General features: G+C 37.9%; 1 protein-coding gene across 2 annotated transcripts; it reads left to right on the top strand.

Annotated features, from left to right (window-relative positions):
• Positions 1–17,513: 17,513 nt before the first annotated feature.
• Positions 17,514–18,957, top strand: s100b (S100 calcium binding protein, beta (neural)). 2 transcript variants are annotated; one of them, XM_082138922.1, is made up of 3 exons: positions 17,514–17,671; positions 17,918–18,085; positions 18,805–18,957. In XM_082138922.1, the coding sequence occupies exons 2-3, from the start codon at positions 17,948–17,950 to the stop codon at positions 18,952–18,954; spliced, it is 288 nt and encodes a 95-aa protein (XP_081995048.1). In that variant the 5' UTR covers positions 17,514–17,671; positions 17,918–17,947; the 3' UTR covers positions 18,955–18,957. The 2 variants fall into 2 exon arrangements, with proteins under 2 accessions (XP_081995048.1, XP_081995047.1); XM_082138921.1 differs by having other exon boundaries at positions 17,661–17,680.
• Positions 18,958–22,754: the final 3,797 nt, after the last annotated feature.

Below are 22,754 nucleotides of genomic sequence, written 5' to 3'. Positions count from 1 at the left end.
TGCTGTATGTGTAAGTGAGCTTCCAAACAAAGACAATCCAGACATCTGGTGCAGTTACATCACACTCATTGTGATTAAAATAGAAAGATAATCTCTGTGTGTGTGTGTGTGTGTGTGTGTGTGTGTGTGTGTGTGTGTGTGTGTGTGTGTGTGTGTGTGTGTGTGTGTGTGTGTGTGTGTGTGTGTGTGTGTGTGTGTGTGTGAATAAAGATGAAAGGCTAATCATATGAAGTTATGGTGCACTTTCCCAGCGTTTCGACACAGACGGGAAGTGACACGCTGACATGCCTCGCAGTGATACATCTTCCTCTCAGACGTAACAGGGTTTATACCCATATATCACTTCATTATGTGGATGGATTTATGACAAGTGGCCAATATTAAATCTCAGTACAGTAATTATGATGAAGTCAGCTATCTGCCTTACATTTTGTCTTGCAAGGCAAATTTCCTTCATTGTGGCTTTGGAAACTCATCAAGCATTTGGACAGATTCCAAAAGGTGTAAAGTATTCTGTATGTGTATATTTAAATATATACATATACATATATATTTAAATATACACACACTTTTATTAGTATTATTACACTATTATAAGTATTATTACAATACTTTGATTATTTATTATATTATTTTTATTATTATATTTTAATTTATATTATCTATATTGTTTTTATTACATATTAATCATAATTATTCACATTTAATTAGTCATTTCAAAATTTATTTTAATTAATTTTAACTTCTTCATCAAATTAAATCCTGTTCGGACACTGTATTGTGGAGTAAGTTTTTACATCGGCTGATAATAATGCAAACCTTTCTTTATTTCTTTCTCTTTTTTCTTTCTGAAACTGGGAACAGAGATGAATAACAATAAACAAACCCAAAAATAAATAAATAAAAATCAAAACCTCATCTACCCTCTGAACAATTATTTAAAGAATATTTTTCCCTACAGAATTAATTCCAAACAAATTAGTTTTTTTTTTTGTGATCAAAAGTCCTTTCTGCTAGGCTGTGCTTCTGTTTAAACATGTTCTGCTGTTAAATAATAAATTAGAGTTATGTTTTGATAGTTTCCAAGGTTAAAATTAAGTATCGAGTTAATAAAGGATTACGCATTCTTGAACCGTTTCCACATTTGCTATTAGAACAAGAATGATAATTCATTCATTGTGAGAGGAAACATGCCTGAACATGTCCTTTTCGCTGTGGAACTGAGTATTTAAATGGATAGTTCACTCAAAAATGAAGATTCTTCATCATTTACTCATTCTCATATCGTTCCAACCCTGTATGACTTATTTTTCTGTGGAATATAAAGGAATAATATGCAAAAAGTCCATAAAAAAGACAATAGTGTCAACTAATGTTTTGGCTATAGGCTAAATTCAGAGTAGCATGCTAGCACTAGGTCTTCTGTGCATTCTTATACTGTAGCTTCTACATTTGACAAAATTCACAAACTATTTTGTAACAGTAGTATGCTAGCTTTCTTTTCCAAGCAGATGTTTATGCTAGCTCTTATTTATTTTTTTAACAACTGATTTGCATTAACCTCTCCGCTAAAGTGGTGCAGAAATTCAAAGGTTTTAAACATAGGCTACTTCTCAAAAGTACAATTTATTTATTTAGGTGTAAAACCTTTTTAAGCATAAAAATATACGAGTCTCCTTTAATTTTACGCTGTTTTCTGGGAGTTGGAGAGCAGTCTGTGTTGCAGTGAGGTGAAACCTGGCTAAAGAGCTTATGTCCGTCCAGCATACTGACCTCACATTACAATCAGCCTGGTGACCTGGATTTACTATTCCTGTTCCTTTCAATTACCCAAAGGAAAGGCTGACCCCTGTGACCCAGACACTGTTGCTGTGTCCGAAATTGAATACTTCCTTACTATATAGTATGCGAAAAAAAGTACACCAAAATAGTAGTATGTTTGAATACATATATTCGAAAAACAGTAGGTGAAACGATTCTGAAGTGAGATACTGAAATGTGCATTTGATGGACTATTTACTATCCCATGAGGCCATGCATGGGAGAGGATTTATGAATGGCAGTGAAGCAATGCAACTGGAGGATGCAATACATCCAAAATTCATTCATACCTCTAGGGGTGACCCCGAATAGTCGAAGATTCGATGCTTCGATTGGAGGAGCCTGATTCGACTACCGATCTCACGGTCGAATCTTCGCAGAGGTGTTATGAAACGAGGATCATGCCACTTTGGCTATATGAGGGCGCTCAATGTCTGATTTCACATAGAACTAGCTTTTATGTCAATACGTTAATATTCAGCCTATTATGATAATGCTGTAGGCCTATATAAAAATGTGCAAAGAAAGAAGCTTTTAATAAATATTTTTTAACGTGCGTGAATAAATCCAAACACCCCGTGACAGATTTAAGTTTCACTTTCAATCCGTGACCGACAGAGGAGCGTCTTCGCGGCAAGGATTTAAATCTTTAACAATGTCTGGGATAAGAAAATCTAAAGTGTGGATGTACACCATCAGAAAGGATATTCTCCAAGGCTGGATTTAGCATCAGGGAAACCATGATCGCACTTCTGCCGGCCAACGTTAACATGTTTCACGCATAGACTGGGTTTCACGTTAGAATGTATTTTATCCGCGCGCACAATTTGAAAAGACTCCAACGGACAGACAGAGTGAAAGACTGGATTTGTTCTCTCGATCAGGTACAAGTGATTTCAAAACTTTTCAGCCGGTTCTAATTTTATGTTTGGATGCTGTGAACATTTTTAGCTAAAAAGACTGCGACTCCAGTTTAGCATTTATTGTTGTTTCTGCAGTTAAAAAGACAAAGTTGAAAATTGGCTACTATCGTTATTTTAATAATTTCTTTATTTTAATTTTATTTATTAATATGTCAGGGTTATCTAATCTAACTATTTGTGGCTTGTGTTTTGAATATATGTTCCCCTGCACTTTAGGCATTTTGCACACATTTGCTCCTCATCCTGTGACTTGATTCTGATTTATTTCGTTTTGTATTTTTATTTATTAGAAAGGTATATTCTGTTCTAATTTAATTTAGTAAATTAATTGTTTATTTTTTCGGTGCATCGATGTTGTGCTGTAGGCTGGCCTGCTCGCACAGGTAATTTAGCAGATTTAATTTGATTTGCATGTGAAATGCAAATCTGCAGTGTGGCCTTTCTGGAGTTATTTATGTTATTTCTTAGTTTTATTGATCAAAAATCATTTTCTTCTATATCTTTGTGTTATTTTCTGTACATCGCGGCTTTGAAACGTTAAAGCCCCGCCCCCAGCCCCATCCCCATACACATGATTCGACTATTAGTCGACTATAGGCAAGATATGACGATTCTGATTCGACTATGAAAATCCATAGTCGGGGACACCCCTACATACTTCCCATAATCATATTATATAGAACATACTTTTTCTTTGAGCAAAAACGCACCGTTTTTGTGTCTGTCCCTTTAAATGCAAATGAGCTGCTGCTCCCGGCTCAGAGGGCAGAGCTTCAACAGCTTGTGTCCGGAAAATTTCAAAAACTTTTAGCCTTTTATGTTCAAACCGGATTCAGACAAAGATGGAGAGACTCAAGAAGAAGTGAATGCAGAATGTAGAATGCAACAGGACATTTCTGAATGGTTAGTTGATGAATTTATGCTTATGTGTAGATATCTTCTAGTCACTGATAAGCATATTCTGTCTTGATAATCTATAAATCGTGTTTATGTAAATTGTAGGGTTTGTGATGTCACTAATCCGGGAGGAATGCCATGTAGTCCCTACCAGCCGTTTGTTGTAGTTATTGAAAAGCAATTTCTTTAAAATAAAATATCTCCCTTTGCTTTTAACTTTGAGTGTCGTGACTTTGCAGGTGTTGTTTGTTCAAACAGCAACGTTACACACTACCTAAAGTTAAAAAGTGAAATCATAATCAACCACCCCTTTTTTGATACTTTTAGAAATTGTATTATTATTTTAGATTTTATATTATTTTATATTACTTAAAAGGGATAGTTCACCCAATAAATGAAAATTCTGTCATCATTTACATTGTGAGAGATGTTTACCTTTCAGAAAACACAAAAATATCTTTCAAAAGTGTGTGTGTGTTTATGTGTGTCTTAGGTTTAGCCTATGTGTGTCTTAGGTTGACATGGTAAGGTGAGGACAAGCCACACTGTTTTCCGGTGCCAAACTGCCAATTCATCACAAGGGCCACATAATCCACTTAATCCAATTTAATTACTGCACCTGCTTTGTTTCTGCCAGTTCGCAAAGCTTGTTTACTACGGGACAATAATGAGACGATATCTGGTTAAATGTCCAAATACTACACACCTGGATCTTCATTTTAGTAGCTGTTAGCAAAAACGTTGGCTGGGGTAATATAACATTTAAATTGTACTTTTGCGAAACTGTTACACAAGAGCGTCGTTATTTATAGGTGACCATAAATGTTTGTTTGTTTGCGCAAAGGGATTCATGTTGAACTTCACCTGTTAATCTCAGGGAAGTTGAGCGGAAGTCTTACATCCGTTTCTAATTACCACAGCAGGTGACTGACTCAAATAAAGGCCGCTTACAAATATATGACCCTTGATATAGCCAAACCAATTCTATGCCATAGATCAAACCTATCTTCACTAAGTAGCGCAAAAGGGCCAGATATTGATTCAGCTATTGCTGCCAATCGACCCGGCAGCCCTGTAGGAAACATTACAGGCTTCAATACAACAAGTGCATGAACCTAGCAAGTGACTTCCTATTTCTCATTTCATATTTATAGCAGCATGCCACCAAACCTGCTATGTGAAATATAGCCTTTGTTATAGCCACCATCATGGCTGCTAACTAAATGACACTTAACAAAGTCTTGCTAACTCGCTAACAACAACCAGTGTTGGGGAAGCTGCTTTAAAACTGTTGCTCGTCAAGCTAAAAGCTAGGCTATTCAAGATGAAACAACTGTCAACTAAACTAATAAAACATAGCTGACTGCATTGAAGCTAAATAATTAAGCTAAAATATGCCTGTTTTTTCTGCAGAGAAACAAATATTTACCTCAGCAATACAATGTGACAAAAATAGCAATGTAACATTTTGTCATATACAACTGCTTTGGATGAAAAAGTTCAGATCTTGTTTTTCAAGAACTAAGAGCAATAAAAACACATAAGAGAAAAAAATATGCATGCATGAAAGGGTTAAAAATAAAATAGTAAACCTTTAATAAAATAAACACAGCTGAAAGCAAACCTTTTTATATTTCCTGTGCTGATTATAGAGGAAAACCTGGAGAATGAATTTAAGCATGGTAAAATGCTGATTATCACATTTATATATATATATATATATATATATATATATATATATATATATATATCCAACACAGTCCCTCATTAGGTGACACGTGACTTCTGAGCCGTAACACGGCATCTTGTTTTACTGGGTTAAGTGGCTTATAGATCTTGTAAACTGGTTGGTTTATCTGTGGAAGCAGACCAGACAAAACACTGCAGGTAGGAAATAAGGGACAGATTAGAAACCTACGTGCCCAGACATGGATGGAAGCTTCCTTTTAAATAAGCCTGCAGGACAGTAACAAATCACACAAAAAAAGCCAAGTCTGCCACCTAGTGGTTAATCTTAAATATTGCAAATGAGAAAATGGCAGCTTAAACAACAATTGCGGTTACACAAATCAAATGTATCCAAAAATAGTCCATAAAATTAAACAATGGTTTATAAGCTATGCCTTATAATGCGTTTTAAGCAGTACTCTGAATAGTTTTCAAAGAGGCTGGATGCATTTGTAATGTTTACACAATATATGACAGCAAAACAGTAGCAAATTCGGCAACGCCACCACGTGGTCATATATGAAACATTTTGAACTTCGACTCGGCTGTATCAAATGTCAAGTTTTGATATTTTCGAAAAATCTTTTCAAGTTCAAAAGCGTTTTTTGTTTTGTTTTTTTTATCAGACCTTAAGTACTTAACTAACACCACCTAGAGAGCTGCTGTTGTCCGTTGCCGTGGCGCGTTGCCAGGCGATGACTCAGCGTTTTTGGCGAACCTTTCTGGCACAGCGCGAGATGGGAACGAAAACCCGCCACTGCAGCGCGGCAACAGGTCATCGCCATGGCAACAGCCAAAGCGACAGGAAGGCCAGTGAATCTCGCTGGGTGATTTGTATGGAGAGAAAAGTTCACCTGACTGAAAAATAACTTCTTTCAGCGCCTTACACACGAATGTGGCCAAACATACTAAATTCTCTCTCGGATCAACCACCCGCAAACAGAACACACACATTTCGTTCCTTAATGTTCAGAAGGTCAAGCAATGAAATATTAGGTCGTAATTGTCTTTGTAAATCCTTGTTCCTCACTGTTATCCTGTGAAAAGCAGCCTTGTCTTTTAAAACTAAGAAGAGAACGCATTTACCAACTGAGGTAACTGATCCAACTGATCTTTCTATTTTAATTATGTGAACAAATATGCAGTATAATTGGCATTAACTGACATTGGTTCCCTATCATGTAATGTACAGAGCCTGGGATGCTTAAAAAAATAAAAATAAAAAACCGGCAGGAATATATGTGTCCTTACATGACCTTTTAAAATTAGTTTTATTTTTTTTTGCAATTTCAATTCATAGATGGACACAAAAGGCCACAAAAATATTAGATTAATAAATAACACAAAACTTAAGAGTGTTAGAAACTTAAAAAATGAGGGGAAAAAGCTAAATAGATTTTTTTTTTTTTTTTTTTTTTACAATATACACTACCTTTCAAAAATTTGGGGTCAGTCTTTTTTCTTTCTGTTAAAAAAAGAAGAAGAAATCAATACTTTTTATTCAGCAAGGATGATAGTGAAGACTTACTGTTAGAAAATATTTCTATTTTGAATAAATGCTGTTCTTTTTAACTTTTTTATTCATCAAATAATCCTGAAAAAATTATCACAGGTTATAAAAAAATATTAAGCAGTACTACTGTTTCCAACATTGATCATAAATCGTCTCAGGTTACAACTGTTTCCCTGAAGAGGGAAGGAGACGCTGCATCGAGACGCTGTGGGAACGCCCCTGCGTGAATGCGCCATGAAGCACGTATGAAATCAGTCCAATGGCGTGAAGGAACGTCAAGTGACGTCATCGACCAGGAAACTATAAAGCATACCTGGATGAAACAGTCACTAGGGCGCATTGCAGGGCGACGCAGCGTTGCGTTCCCTCTTCAGGGAATCAGGGTTACAGTCGTAACCTGAGACGTTCCCTTTGAAGAAAACTCAAGCTGCGTCGATACGCTGTGGGAACACTATACCCACGACGCCACAGTAACAAGTGCCTGTCCGTGTGAAATCTCTGCGCACACCAAGACGAAGACACTCCTGGAGTGGAGCCAAGGTCAAGGTCAAAAGCCTCACTAATGTGTGCGGCGAGGCAACATCCTGCCACATCACAAACATATTGGAGGGAAACTCCTGACAATAATGTTTTAGAAGTAGCCATACTCCTAGTCTCTTGGTCTGACGCCTCACAGTGCCACGAAGGAAACGTTACTAGAGGGTGTCCCCAAGGATACACCACTTAAAGGGATGTGGTAAGCAGCTAAGGCCGCAATGTACACCTTTAGTGTGAAGGGGGATAGACCTGCGGAGAAATGCTCCTGCAGGAACTCCAGCACTGCAACCACTGGGCAGATAACTGGGTCCAGCTGTTGCTCTCCGCACCAGGAAGTGAAAAATATCCACTTCAAGGTGTAGACTTTCCTCGTGGAGGGAGCTCTGGGGTGGAGGATGGTCTCAACAACCTCAGTTGAGAGACCTGAACTTATGAGCTGGGCCCCCTCAGAGGCCAAGCCCAAAGTTTCCACAATTCTGGGCGGGGGTGAAGGATCAACCCGCTCGCTTGAGAGAAAAGGTCCCCCCCAGTGCGGAATCTCCAGAGGAGAGCCATCGAGGAGAGACTCTAGGTCCGAGAACCATACTCGGGCCGGCCAAAACGGGGCTATTAACAGAAGACGGGCCCCCTCCCGGCGAGCTCTCTCCAGATCTCCTGGGAGCAGAGAGATTGGGGGAAAAGCGTACAGACGTGACCTCGGCCACGTCTGCATCATAGAGTCCAGCCCCAGAGGAGCTGGCTGACTGAGTGAGAACCACAGTGGACAGTGTGTCGTCTCTTAAGATGCGAACAGGTCTACTTCCGCTTGACCAAAGCTCTTGCCTCGACAGGATGTCTGCTCCCTGATTTAAAAACCCTGGGATCTAAATTGCCTTTAGAGAGAGCAAATTCCCTTGGGCCCACAGGAGGATCTGGTGAGCCAGTTTGTATAAGTGACGTGACTTCAGACCCCCCTGATGGTTGATGTAAGAGACAACTGGTGTGTTTTTCGTGCGGGCATGCACATGATGGCCCCTCAGGTCTGGGAGGAAGTGTTTGAGAGCCGGAAACACCGCCATCATTTCTAGACGATTTATGTGCCAAGAAAGTAGATGGTTCTGCCACAGACCTTGCGCCAAGCGACCACTCATGATCGCCCCCCCCCCAAGCTGTGAAGGAAGCATCTGTCATTAACATTACGTGATGACAAGAAGCACCGAACACTGGGCCTTGGGCGAGGAACCAGGGTTTCTTCCACATGACTAAGGCACGTAGGCATCGCCGCGTAACCTTGACCATGCGAAACAGATTTCCCCTCGGAGAAAACCCCTTGGTTCTGCGCCACCACTGCAAGGGCCTCATGTACAGGAGGCCAAAAGTTATTGCGTTGGACGCAGCTGCCATGAGACCCACCAGTCTCTGAAACTGTTTCACAGTGAGTGACTGGCCTAGTTTTACCTAGGCCGAAGGGAAAAACTCGATATTGGTACACTTCGCCCCCGAAAGTGAACCTCAGGGACTTCCTGTGATGAGGATGGATGGCTACATGGAAGGACGCGTCCTTCAAAACGTGACAAACCAGTCCTCGGACTGAATCTGTGACACAATCTGTTTGAATGTAAGCCTCCATCCTTCTTTGGAACAATGAAGTAACGGCTGTAAACCCCTGACTCCCTGCTGGGAGGATGAACCCTTTCTCAGGGTTTCTGATTTCTCAGACGTTTTACTGGACATTCTCGTCGGAGGGGCAAACGCGGGAAGCGCGCTGGCGCGCTGGTTAAACTCCGCGAGCGCGGCCTCCGCACTGCACTCCCCAGTATTCATCTTGCGAATCTCCGATCTCTTCCTAACAAAATGGACGAACTTCTTCTCCTCACCCGCACTAACAAGGATTTTTTAAACTCCGCTGCTCTGTGCTTCACTGAAACCTGGCTGAGTGAAGCCATACCGGACAACGCACTACATCTGCCGGGCTTCCAGCTGTTCCGAGCGGATCGCATCGCGGAACTAACGGGGAAAACTAGAGGTGGTGGATTGTGTTTCTACATTAACGAAAGTTGGTGTTCAGATGTAACAACACTGAAGAAGATGTGCTCTCCTAATTTAGAGGCGCATTTAATAAACTGTAAACCTTTCTACTCGCCGCGGGAGTTTTCCTCATTCATTCTCGCGAATGTTTACATTCCTCCAGACGCGTGTGTGAGCGCGGCGCTACAACAGCTGGCTGAACATATAGCTGAAATGGAACAAAGGTACCCAGACTCTCTTTTAATCATTCTTGGGGATCTTAACAAAGCAAATCTCTCCCATGAACTGCCAAAATACAGACAGCATGTTACATGTCCTACCAGAGACAGTAATATATTGGACCACTGTTACACCACGATAAAGAATGCGTATCACTCCGTCCCACGGGCAGCTTTGGGGCTCTCTGATCACTGTTTGGTTCATCTTATACCGACCTACAGACAGAAACTGAAATCAGCTAAACCTGTAATAAGGACTGTAAAAAAATGGACCAACGAAGCAGAGCAGGATCTACAGGCCTGCTTCGATTGCACTGATTGGAGCCAACAGTTTTCAGCCAACGACCCGGCATCAGTCTGGAGAGGCCTGAGGAACATCACCAACTACAAATCACCATCCCCCCCATCTGTGGAGAATCAACAACTGGCTGACACTCTCAATGCATTCTATTGCAGGTTTGAGAAGCCCAGACTCACACCTCACACCCGCTCTGATGTGCACTTCACACATCCACCATCACCTCCTGCAACCCCTCTCCTCCCCCCTTCTGCCATCCAACCTGAGCTTAAGGTCTGTGTGGAGGACGTGAGCCGAGTCTTCAAAAAACAGAAGACTAGGAAAGCTTCAGGCCCAGACGGCATCTCATCTGCTTGTCTAAAAGCCTGCGCTGACCAACTGGCCCCAGTCTTCACGCAAATCTTCAACAGATCATTGGAGCAGTGTGAAGTTCCCTGCTGCTTCAAACGCTCCACTATCATTCCGGTTCCCAAAAAACCTAAAATCACTGGACTTAATGACTACAGACCTGTCGCTCTCATGTCTGTGGTCATGAAGTCGTTTGAAAGACTGGTGTTGGCCTATCTGAAGGACATCACTGGACCCCTGCTGGATCCCTTTCAGTTTGCTTACAGAGCAAACAGGTCTGTGGATGATGCAGTCAACATGGGACTGCACTATATCCTGCAACATCTTGACAGACCTGGGACTTATGCACGGATCTTATTTGTGGACTTCAGTTCGGCCTTCAATACCATCATCCCTGATCTTCTCACAGCCAAACTGACTCAGCTCTCCATGCCATCCTCAATCTGTCAGTGGATCTCCAGCTTCCTGACGGACCGGCAGCAGCGAGTGAGACTGGGGAAGCTCACATCCAGGACCCTCACCATCAGCACTGGCGCCCCCCAAGGGTGCGTTCTCTCCCCACTGCTCTTCTCCCTGTACACTAATGACTGCACTTCTAAAGACCCCTCTGTCAAGCTCCTGAAATTTGCAGACGACACCACCGTCATCGGTCTCATCCAAAATGGTGACGAGTCTGCTAACAGACTGGGGGTTGAACAGCTGGCTGTCTGGTGCAGCTATAACAACCTTGAGCTGAACACGCTCAAAACAGTGGAGATGATTGTGGACTTCAGGAGAAAATCCCCAGCACTCCCCCCTCTCACCATCATGAACAGCACTGTGGAAGCAGTGGAGTCATTCAGGTTCCTGGGCTCTACCATCTCTCAGGACCTGAAGTGGGCAAATCACATTGTGAAAAAGGCCCAGCAGAGACTATACTTCCTTCGCCAGCTGAAGAAGTTCAATCTGCCACAGGAGCTGCTGATCCAGTTCTACGCAGCCGTCATTGAGTCTGTTTTAAGCACTTCCATCACTGTCTGGTTTGGTTCAGCTACCAAATCGGATATCAGGAGACTACAACGGACAGTCCGGACTGCAGAGAGGATTATTGGTGCCCCCCTGCCAACCCTCCAGGACCTGTACTCTTCCAGAGTGAGGAAGAGAGCAGGTAAAATCATCACAGACTCCACTCACCCTGGACACCCCCTGTTCGAACTGTTACCGTCAGGACGGCGACACAGATCACTGGCCACAAGAACATCCAGGCACAGGAACAGTTTCTTTCCACAGGCCATTTCCCTTCTGAACACTTAACATGCCCCCCAAGGCATATGCCTGTAAGTGCAATACTCCCACTGTCTAGTGCAATATTCTCTAACTCAGCTGATATTTATATTTATATTATTCATACTACTCAAAATACTGTAAATATGTTCATAATCTGTAAATGTTTATTCGGACTAAACCCAACTGTGACCCTACTTTTTTACTTTTATACTATTTACATTTTTTTAATATATTTCTTTTTTTAATATATATATATACCATGTTTCTTGTTGTAGTTGTATTTGTATTTGTTTATGTGCACTGGAAGCTTCAGTACCAAGACAAATTCCTTGTGGGTGCAAGCACACTTGGCAATAAAGCTCTTTCTGATTCTGATTCTGATTCTATAACCTCCTTTTGCAGAAGAGTCTGTACTTCTTGCTCCATAAAGCCTGGTTCACACGGGACGATTAAAAAATTGTCGGCCGATTTTCCAAACCTGAGAGACCCCACAAACGGCACTAAAAAATCACGCGTCTAACAGTTTTGCTCATACAGTGTGTGGTGAGCAGCCACACGGCAAAATCAACACATCACACACGAACCGATTTGACTCCCGAGCATTCCCAGGTCAGACGGGAAATCTCGCAAAATCCCTCAAGATCAAACGTGACTTCAGAGTAAACAATCATTCTGATTGGCTACACGCCACAGTCCACTTCATTGACTTCATTTCATCGGGCCAAAAAAATCCAACATGTTGGATATCCCCGATTTGAGATCGGAGCGGTCCCGACGTCCTTCCGAGCAGACGAGAGCAGTCTTAACACACCACACACGGCAGGAATAATTGATCAGATTATTTTACGATAATCGGAGCACATCCTTAAGATTGTTGGAAGGGGTGAATCAGGGCTAAAATCTGCCTAATTATCCTGCCGTGTGAACCAGACTTAACCAGAGCTTGCTAGGGGTCCACCACCGTAGGGAGGACAGCTCAAAATCTGGGCGGACGAGAACCGAACTGAACTCTGGAAGCCTTTTCTATAGTGAGCAGGACCCAACGAGATTTATATGGCAGTAGCTTCCACTCGAGACTGGCCTCTGGTATTGGTCGAACAGCCACTTTGTTCACCCTATTGCAGCCCCGTAATCTACACGCTGCCTCGGCAAACGAGAGATCCGGGCCAAAGAATCTTTATCAACTTTATTCCCTCGAGAAGAAAGCCAACAGGAGCAGAGCTAAAACTCTCGATAGTGCATATGTTACACGTCGGGAATTTATGAGTGAACACTTGTCAGCCCCCTTTTACTAGAGCTGACCATGCATGCTCCACTCCCAAACAAACAGCACATAAATCGTGTGTGTCCCCACTCATAATGAAGCGAAGGCAGGGACGAACACACGATCCAAAGCTGTTTGATCCGTCACGCCATTGGACTTAATTCATATCAATCACGCAGGGGCGTTCCCACCGCGTCTCAACGCAACTTGCATATAGCATATTAGCATAGCATATTAGAATAAACGGAGCAAAAAACAATAGTTCTACCAGAAAGACTCGGGAGAATAAATACTGTGACAATTATCCATTTATTAGCAACCCAGCAAGCAATACAGTTCTTTGGCGTAGGCCCCGTCCGTAGCTCGCAATCTGAGGGTCCGGACTCTACATATCCTGCCTGAAGATCAAGGCAGGGGTGCAGCCGACCCCCGTGAGGTATGGAAGGGACCATCCTGGTGGTGGTGGTGAGGAGGATGGAGGGAAGGATTCAATTTGGAGGAGGTGGGGAGGATGGTGGTGAATTGAAGCGTCAGCATCTGCGAACTCAAACATGAGTAAGTAGTACCGAACTTTTATACCAGAAGTGTTGGAATGTGATTGGATAGATGAAAAGGTAGAGTGACGTAACAATTAAGTCTTCCTGGCAGAACTTAATGCTAAAGCTTTCATGATCCTCTCACCATCGGTGCTCGGGCCCTAATGATTTCTGAAGGATCATGTTACACTGAAGACTGAAGTAATTGCTGTTGAAAATTCAGCTTTCCATCACAGGAATAAATGATATTTCAAATGATATTAAAATAGAAAAGCATTATTTTAAAATTGCAATAATATTTCACAATATTACTGTTTTTTACTGTATTTTTTATTTTTTTTAAATGCAGGCTTGATGAGCATAAGGGACTTTTTTCAAAAACATTACAAATAATAATGCTTCCAAACTTTTGACCGGTACTGTGTGTATATATATAAAAACCTTTATGTAAGATGTGATTATTCGCGATTAATCGATATGACATCACTAAAAATGACTCTTTTTTTATGTTTTAGTATATTTTCGAAGGCCATGTAAGTAGTGGCTCCGCCCACTGTGAAATTGGGTTCTCATATCTGCACTTTTAGATGATCATGTATTTTATCGAAAAGACCCACTCAAAGATAAAAATGAAATAAAAATGATTTCTGAGCATTTCAAAATGAACCAAACTAAACTGGCAAGTAAATATCAGCAATAAATAACTTTTTACCATGTTTTTCTTACACTTCTTTTTAGTCGAGATGAATAGAAGTGATAGATATAACAGTAGTAAGGAAACAGTAGTCAATGAGAGCATGTGATCTTGAGCGTGGCTGGAGCTCAGAATGAGTCCTCTGTCAGGCCACCACCAGTATCCCAGAGTGCACTGGGCCGCCAATCATATGGCTGACACAATACAGGGACAGAACAGGTTCCTCAATCTAGCGGCCAACAAAAGCTCATTTATTCTGTCGTTTTTTACAGAGGCGATTATTCACAGCCAGACTTGGACAAATACACACACACACACACACACACACACACACACACACACACACACACACACACACACACACACTTGATTTTATATCATGATGATGGCCTTGCATTGACTTCTATTTATTTATTGATATTAATTTGATTTAATATTATAGTTTAACTGTTAAAGCACCTCAAATTATTTTATTATTTATTTCATTTTATTTAGTTGTAGTTTAATTGTTAAAAGAATCACATATTATTTGTATTAGTTATTTTTATTAATTAATTTAGTTTATTTAGTTAACATTTAATTTGATTGAATATTAAAGTTTTACTGTTAAAACGCCTCATTTTATTAATTTATTTTATTAATTTATTTAGTTTTAAAATGTATTTAAATTAATAGGATGTAGGCTAATATTAAGTTGAACTGTTAAAGGGTCTCATATTAGTGTATTTTTTTAATATTTATTTATTTATTTTACTTTAATTTGATTTATTATGTATTTTAACTGTTAAAGTGGCTATATTATTTTATTAATTTATTATTTTATTAATTTATTTAGTTTTTTTAATTATTTAAATTTAATTTGATTTAATATTAAGTTTAACTGTTTAAATAATTTATTTATTGATTATTTTTAAGAATTTCTTAATTAATTTAGTTTATTTATTTTACTATGAAATGATCCCACTATTTTGTTATTTTATTTATTAATTATTGTATGAATTTATTTAGTTTTAAATGTAATTTAATATTATGTTTAAAATGGTATCATTATTTTATTAATAAAAATATCTATATAATTGTATTTAATATTATGTTTACATTTATTTTGTATATTTTTTAAATTTTTTATTTAATTTAATATCCAGTTTAAAATAAAATGATCTCATTTATTAATTATTTTATTAATTTACTTCGTTTTTTTTATTTAAAGGTATAGAGGAGGATTTTTTACTTGCGGGTGGATCACCTATACTATTGGTCCTCCTAATTGTCAATCATTCTGGTGAATCAATCAAACTTATTCAAAAAGTGGAGAGGGCGGGTCTTATCTAAAATTCGGAAAGATCCTCCACTATACCTTTAATTAAATTTAATAATTAAATTTAAGTTAATGTTCAACTGTTTAGGGACATTTAAATGGTATAACTATTTTTTATTTCATTTAGTTATTATTTTATTAATTTTTTAAATTTTTTATATTAAGAATAAAATGGTCTCATTATTTTATTATTATTTGTATTTAATACATTTAATTTAATTTAATTTAATTTAATTTAATTACTTAAGTTAATGTTCAACTGTTTATGGAAATTCAGTGCCCAAAATAAAAGAAAAATAAAGAAATAAATGGAAATACAATTTATAAACCTGACCCACACATCTTAGACTGGATCAAGATCACTGATTCATCACTGCAAAACAATTCAGCAGCCATAATTGAACAGTCATCTGAGGCAGTCCACTCCCAGATTGCAATGTGATGAACAAATCAACACATGAGTATTACAGAGAGAGAGAGATGGATTATTGATTTGTTCATGGGGCGTTATATCCATCTGACCCCAGAGAAAGGCCGTCAGGACAGCGAACCCCACACAAGATGCAGTGTTTGCTGTCAACAACAGTTTGCTTGTGCTGCCTATATGAGGCCACAAAGACACATTTATTATGGCGGAATAAAGGCCGTCCGGCAATCGCCAACCGTCCGGCCCTGCTGGGAAAACGCCAGGGAGGAGTGGGACGGGAGAGTGAAGGATCGTAGTGCCCCGTGACTGCATTCCCATGCACCTCTTCATTTTCATATGGACTATGACTTCATGATTTCATGAAATCATGAATTCAGATTTCACTGTTTATATACGCCTAGAACAATAGTAGTTATTAGTTAAAACATAAGGCATAAACATTCAAAGAATTTATTATATTATTATAACAGCATTTCTATAATATTGTAACACATGCTAAAATAGGCATTAGATAATTGTTATTTATATTTATTTTTATTATTATTTATATATTGTTAAAAGGGTAAATTGTGAAATTATATTGCTGTGATGTTTATATTTAAAAGGTAAATGATTATGGTAAATACAATTATTATTATTATGCAAACTGCCTGTAAATAATAATAATTGCAACACTAAAAACATTTAAAAAAACAATTACAATGGTTGTTATTATTATTGTTATTCAATTTATGTTATTTCAATATATATTTATATATATAGTTGAGTTCATAGTTATGAAAATAAACAAGCGATTTTCATTCTCTGTTGTAAAGCAACCTTGAGGTGTTGTAAAAAGAAACTCAATAAAACAACAACAATAACACTTATTATTTGTATTATTCTTATGATTATTGTTATTAATTGTATAATTCAAACACTGAATTAATTGAATATAAAATACATACAATATATAATCATATATTAACATAAATAAATGATTCATTTATTTATGTTAATATATAATAATAAATAAATAAAAGCAGTTATTATTATTATTATTCAGTCAATATCCTGCCTACAGTAACAAACATAAAATTATTCTGTAAAAAAGCGTATTGAAATGTAGTGTACATGCATTATGTCATTCAGTGCATTGAATGTGTATGTGTGTGTGAGTGTGTTTGTCTCGGTGTCAAAACTGTTTAATAGTCCACTGGTGTTTAGGACACACGTCTGGCCAATTCTATAACAGAAAAGGATCGGCTGATTAACATGCCACACCACTCACTTCCTCTCAAACACACTATTGTCGTCCACCCAGATGCCTGACAACAAAACACTTGTGTGCGCTTATGGGCAACAGAACTTCCCGGAAAGATCAAAAGGAGAGGAAAAAAGAAGGAAAAAAGTTATGAACATATCCTTACGGCCTAGAGTGAGACGATGAGATGACCAATGTATAGAAAAGAAGGCTGTTTGATTTCCTTGGAAAAGACTGACAGGACAAAAGCTGGATGTTTCCAAAGAAACATCAAAAACATGCAGACAATCAAACGTATTTAATACGTTTACGAGACGATTTTTCATGTAAAGAAAGTTTTGCATGATAGCAAAGGCATTATTTCATGGAACAGATTTTTTGCACTCACTTCTTTACTATAAATTTGGCCAGACAAGTGTTATTATACTTTGTGTGTGCGTTGATCTTCAACTCTTTGTATCTCACTCTGAATATGTGTGTAGTGGAGTGAGAACAAGGTCAGAAGCTCATTGGTCAGTTCTGGTGATTGACAGGTCAGAATCTCAAAGCTACTGGCCCCTCTGTTACAGACCTATAAATAGACTCCCATCTCACTCGGCTCCGAATCGCTTCATTCTGACAAACTCTCTGCTGGTAAGTCTAGTAAGTTTTTATATCATTACAATGTTTTACAGCTTATTTCGCTCCAAGCGTTCTGTACTGCAAAGCTAACTTCATAATGACTAGAAATGTGTTTGCACAAGTGAAAAACAGAAAGAAAGTTAATGGTCCATAAAATTGCTCCAACACTTAAACGTTTACAGTCGTTTGAGGGGAAAAGTTAAACAGCTTGAAATTGGTTTCAAACATTTTTTTTTGTGCTTTTTGTAATTATTCCAGAAAACGTCGAACACACTACAGTACATTAAGATGTCCGACTTAGAGACCTGCCTGGGAACCATCATTGACACCTTCCACAAGTACTCGTCAAAAGAAGGCGACAAGTACAAATTAAAAAAGAGCGAACTCAAGGATCTGCTCACGCATGAATTCCCGACTCTTACTGAGGTAATTAAAAAAAACTTTTTTTACCCTATACTTTGTCTTGAAAATGTACGAATATTTCATTTACAATCAAGGATTTCTGTCAAAATTGAGTTTTTGTGTAAAGAAATTATGATTAAAATATAGTGTTGTCAAATCGATTAATCTCATCTAAGTAAAAGTACACACACACACACACACATATATATATATATATATATATATATATATATATACAGTATATATATATATATATATATATCAAATCGATTTAATAGCATATATATTAGTGCTGTCAAATCGATTAATCACGATTAATCGCATTTAACAAAAAAGTTTGTTTATATATATGTGTGTGTGTGTATGTATATATACAGTATATTTGTGTATATGTGTGTGTATATATATATATATATATATATATATACACACACACTTATATTATATAAATAGTATTTTATATTATGTAATCGCGATTAATCGATTTGACAACACTAATATGTATATACACACATACGCACACTCACTCACACACACACACACACACACACACACACACACACACACACACACACACACACACACACACACACACACACACACACACACACACACACTTATATAATTACAAACTTTTATGTTAAATGTGATTAATCGATTTGACAACCCTAGATTGAATATTTTAATGCTAAGCAAATAAGCTATTTTCGTATTTCTTACGTTTTTCTCTTTATCTCCCTCAGCAAGTGAAAGATCAAGCAACAATGGACAGTTTGATGGAAAGCTTGGACACCGACGGCGACTCTGAGTGCGATTTTCAGGAGTTCATGACCTTCATCACCATGGTTACCATTTGTTGCCATGAGTTTTTCGAACACCACGAAGACGAATGAGTCGGATTTAAAAAAAACAAAACAAGTTCAATTTTCTGTAGTTTAATGAGTCACAATACATTCCTTCTCTTAAATTTTGCTTTGTTCTTTATCACACCGTATTAGGATTGTTGTTTTGTTTGGACAGAATGTACACGCTGCTTGTATGACAATTTGCTTGGCTTATTTTGCTAGAATCAAAACCAGTTTATAATTTATTACAAAGCATGTTTCTATTATTTTGCCTAGACATTTTCTTTCCAAGACAGGCCCATCATAAATCTCATCGAGTGAAATGCGGACCAGGTGTTGCGCTCTTGTCATTTCAATTCCAGACTTATTATAAAATGTTTTATTCTGATTAGCTTCAGACTATTAGGCTGACTTACAATGGATTGTTCCGGGGTTTTAGACAAATCACACTGTGCTTTAAAAAGACCCACAAAAGCAAATTATTCTTTTGAAAAAATCTATCGAGCATATGGTATGATGTTTATGACCATCCAACATATGTTGTTTGAGGCATCAAAGCTAGTGTTTTTCATGTCTTAATTGCCAGATCAGATTTTTTTAGTTCTTTTTTTTTTTTATATATAGTACATGAATTGTGTTTCCAATTGTAACCTAGGCTAAAAGCTAATGTCAAACGATGTCAAAACATCAGGCCTCACTCATTAAACATAAGCGATTTTCTGTGTAAATCTATTTACGCCAATGATTGTGTTGAACTGAATGCAACAGTTTACATAAGAACAATTTACACAAATTTGTTTTGATCGTACTTAATGAATGATGAATGTTTCTTTGCAAAGTAAATATGAAGTCTTTCTTTATAAATAGAAGGTAAATCAGTTTCAGAGGCCAAACTGTTAGAATTATGGAATGAAAACTAGCTAAATAAAATTGTGAACAGATGAAATTCAAGTAACGTGTGAGCAAATTTATCTATCCACCCATCCATACAATTCATCTATAAAAACTTGCTGCCTTAAATGAAGTACAATCAACTTGGCAGTGCAAGTAATTTCAATTTACATTACATTAAACTGACTTAAAAATGAGTTGAATCTCATTTAACTTAAAAAATTAAGTTTAAAAAGTAAAAACATAATTGTCAAGACTTATTGATCATGTCATTTTTTTACAGTCTATCTATCTATCTATCTATCTATCTATCTATCTATCTATCTATCTATCTATCTATCTATCTATCTATCTATCTATCTATCTATCTATCTATCTATCAGTTTTAAAATCTAGCATTAGTTTTAAAATAAAGATGTTCAATACAATTTAATTTTATCCCATCATTAACGCAGCATCAAGTTTTCTTTATCCATGAATCTTATCATGTTATTTATAGCAGGATACATGGTACATTTTCTCCAATGTCTTTGTATAGCTCAAAACATAATGAATAATTATACTGTTTATTTAAAATGTCATTTTAATGCAATTTGAGAAGAGGAACTGGCACTCACTGGGATTTATATACCAAGAAAATCATTTGGAATTACCTTCTCTTTTAGAAAAAATATGGACGTGCGCTTCCTTAGCTAGGGGACGCCTCTAAACAACTGCTTGGCATTGTCCCTGGTGACTTCCATTGATTTAGATGTCCCGCAGGTGTCCTCATTACCCAGCACAAACGGTCAATAAGGAGGCCTTCACATCCGGGTGCTAATTAACAGATCAATGGTCACGCTGCAGGACCCTGAAAGATGTAAATATTATATGCACACACAATCTGATAAAGAAAACCTTATGTAAGCAGCTTGAAAATCAGCCAGATATTTATATGCAATTTACCAATCCAAACAGACAAATACAAGTTTGTTTGAAGGACTTTTAAGTATCGACCAATCACAGACTGCCGTACTGGATACTTCCGATAAGTGGCAGTGTTGTGCCGTGCCAGCACACGTTCTCTGATCTGAGAAAATGAGAGATGTGTTGAGGTGGAGAGTGGACGCAATATGATAAAGTCACTGGATTTATTTGACAATGCAATAAAGCATAAATAAATAAATAAATAAATAAAGCATGATAAAAATAAGTGTCCACAGTATTTCTGGAGTGAAGGATGAGTGCCTCGGGGTGATTGCTTTGGCTGAGTTGAGCAAATGAGGCGCTCTCTCTCTCTGTTTGTGTGTGTGTGTGTGTGTGTGTGTGTGCGCGTGTGTGCGTTTGTTTACCCAGCTGTGTGGTCTGACTAGCATCTTTTAGCATCCCACAGTAGGTAATGTCCCATGAGGTCATTGGACTGGACTTTAGGGTGGAATTTGGGAACTCGGCTTGCTGCCAAGACAGAGTTCTGTGGTGGTGTTCAGTCTGCTACTTCTGGAACATATTCAAATAGGGCATGATCACACAACTATGATTTTACATTGATACTTTTGACGACACAGTCACACCTATCTGTCTGTCTGTCTGTCTGTCTGTCTGCCTGTCTGTCTGTCTGTCTATCCATCCATCCATCCATCCATCCATCCATCCATCCATCCATCCATCCATCCATCCATCCATCCATCCATCCATCCATCCATCCATCCATCTATCTATCTATCTATCTATCTATCTATCTATCTATCTATCTATCTATCTATCTATCTATCTATCTACTGTAACTTGTCATCACACTTAGTTTTGACAGCAATGTTAAAAATAAAAAATCTAAAATGTGTAATTATTAATAACATTTGTATAAATTACACACAGCACACACACACACGTACGTTTTGGAAATTATATCATCATGAGCTCTGAGCAATGATTAACATACATTAATTTCCCTCCCATCCAGATTTTTCATTTTCTTTCCATCATTAGGGATTCAAGGCAGCTTTGAGAACACTTGAAAGAGAAAGAAGGGAATGCAGAGAGAGAGAGAGAGAGAGAGAGAGAGAGAGAGAGAGAGAGAGAGAGAGAGAGAGAGAGAGAGAGAGAGAGAGAGAGAGAGAGAGAGAGAGAGAGAGAGAGAGAGAGAGAGACTGTAGTCTTGTTATATAGGCTGTTTATGATTGTGTCTTGAGCGAGAGATGCAGACAGAATGTGTTTTAATGACATCCACCATCATGGATAAACACTTCTTTGATTATATAGAAGCCTCAAGATGCAGCATAACTGCAAGTACCTCTCTGTGAGTGCCAGCCAGTCACTGATTGATTGTTTATGTCTATGTGTGTGTGCATACCTTCTGCAACAGAGAGTGCAAAACCTTGCTGATTTGATATACATTATCATTTGACAATGCTAACTATCCCTATTAAATGGTTGATGCTGTTTGGTGGACACAGTTTTTACATCTACACATTTGTTAAGTAATTCCGCTTTGCACCGTGGCCGCATTATCATGTCTGGTTTGCATTTATTTATAATAATTCAGCAGCCTGTCATTAATTAGTGCTTTTAAATATCAAACTTATTACAAGGCGGCTAGGGATGCATAATATATCGGCCACCATATCAGTATCGGCCAATATACAATCCTTTCTTAATATTATCGTAATCGGCCCAGTATGCAAATTTGGCTGATATATTAAAGAAAATAAATAATGGATTATTTCTTTATTATCTATATTAAATTGCTTGAAATATGATTGGAATCACTTAAAAACAGGAAAATACAGTTAAGTGCAACATGTGCAGTCTGTCATAAAGACAACATAAAATTATAATGAGAACATCATAATTGTGTGCTTGGGACATTACTTTTAATAGTGAGACTTTAGTTTTTCTAATCAGGCTCTCAAAAATTATAAAAAAAAATTGGATTTAGATTTATCGGCCAATATCTCGGTTATCGGCTTTCAAATAGAAAG

The sequence above is a fragment of the Leuciscus leuciscus genome (genome assembly GCF_965113295.1).
Source record: "Leuciscus leuciscus genome assembly, chromosome: 15".
NCBI classification, from domain to species: Eukaryota; Metazoa; Chordata; class Actinopteri; order Cypriniformes; family Leuciscidae; genus Leuciscus; species Leuciscus leuciscus.
This window is presented reverse-complemented; position numbering and strand designations above follow the sequence as displayed.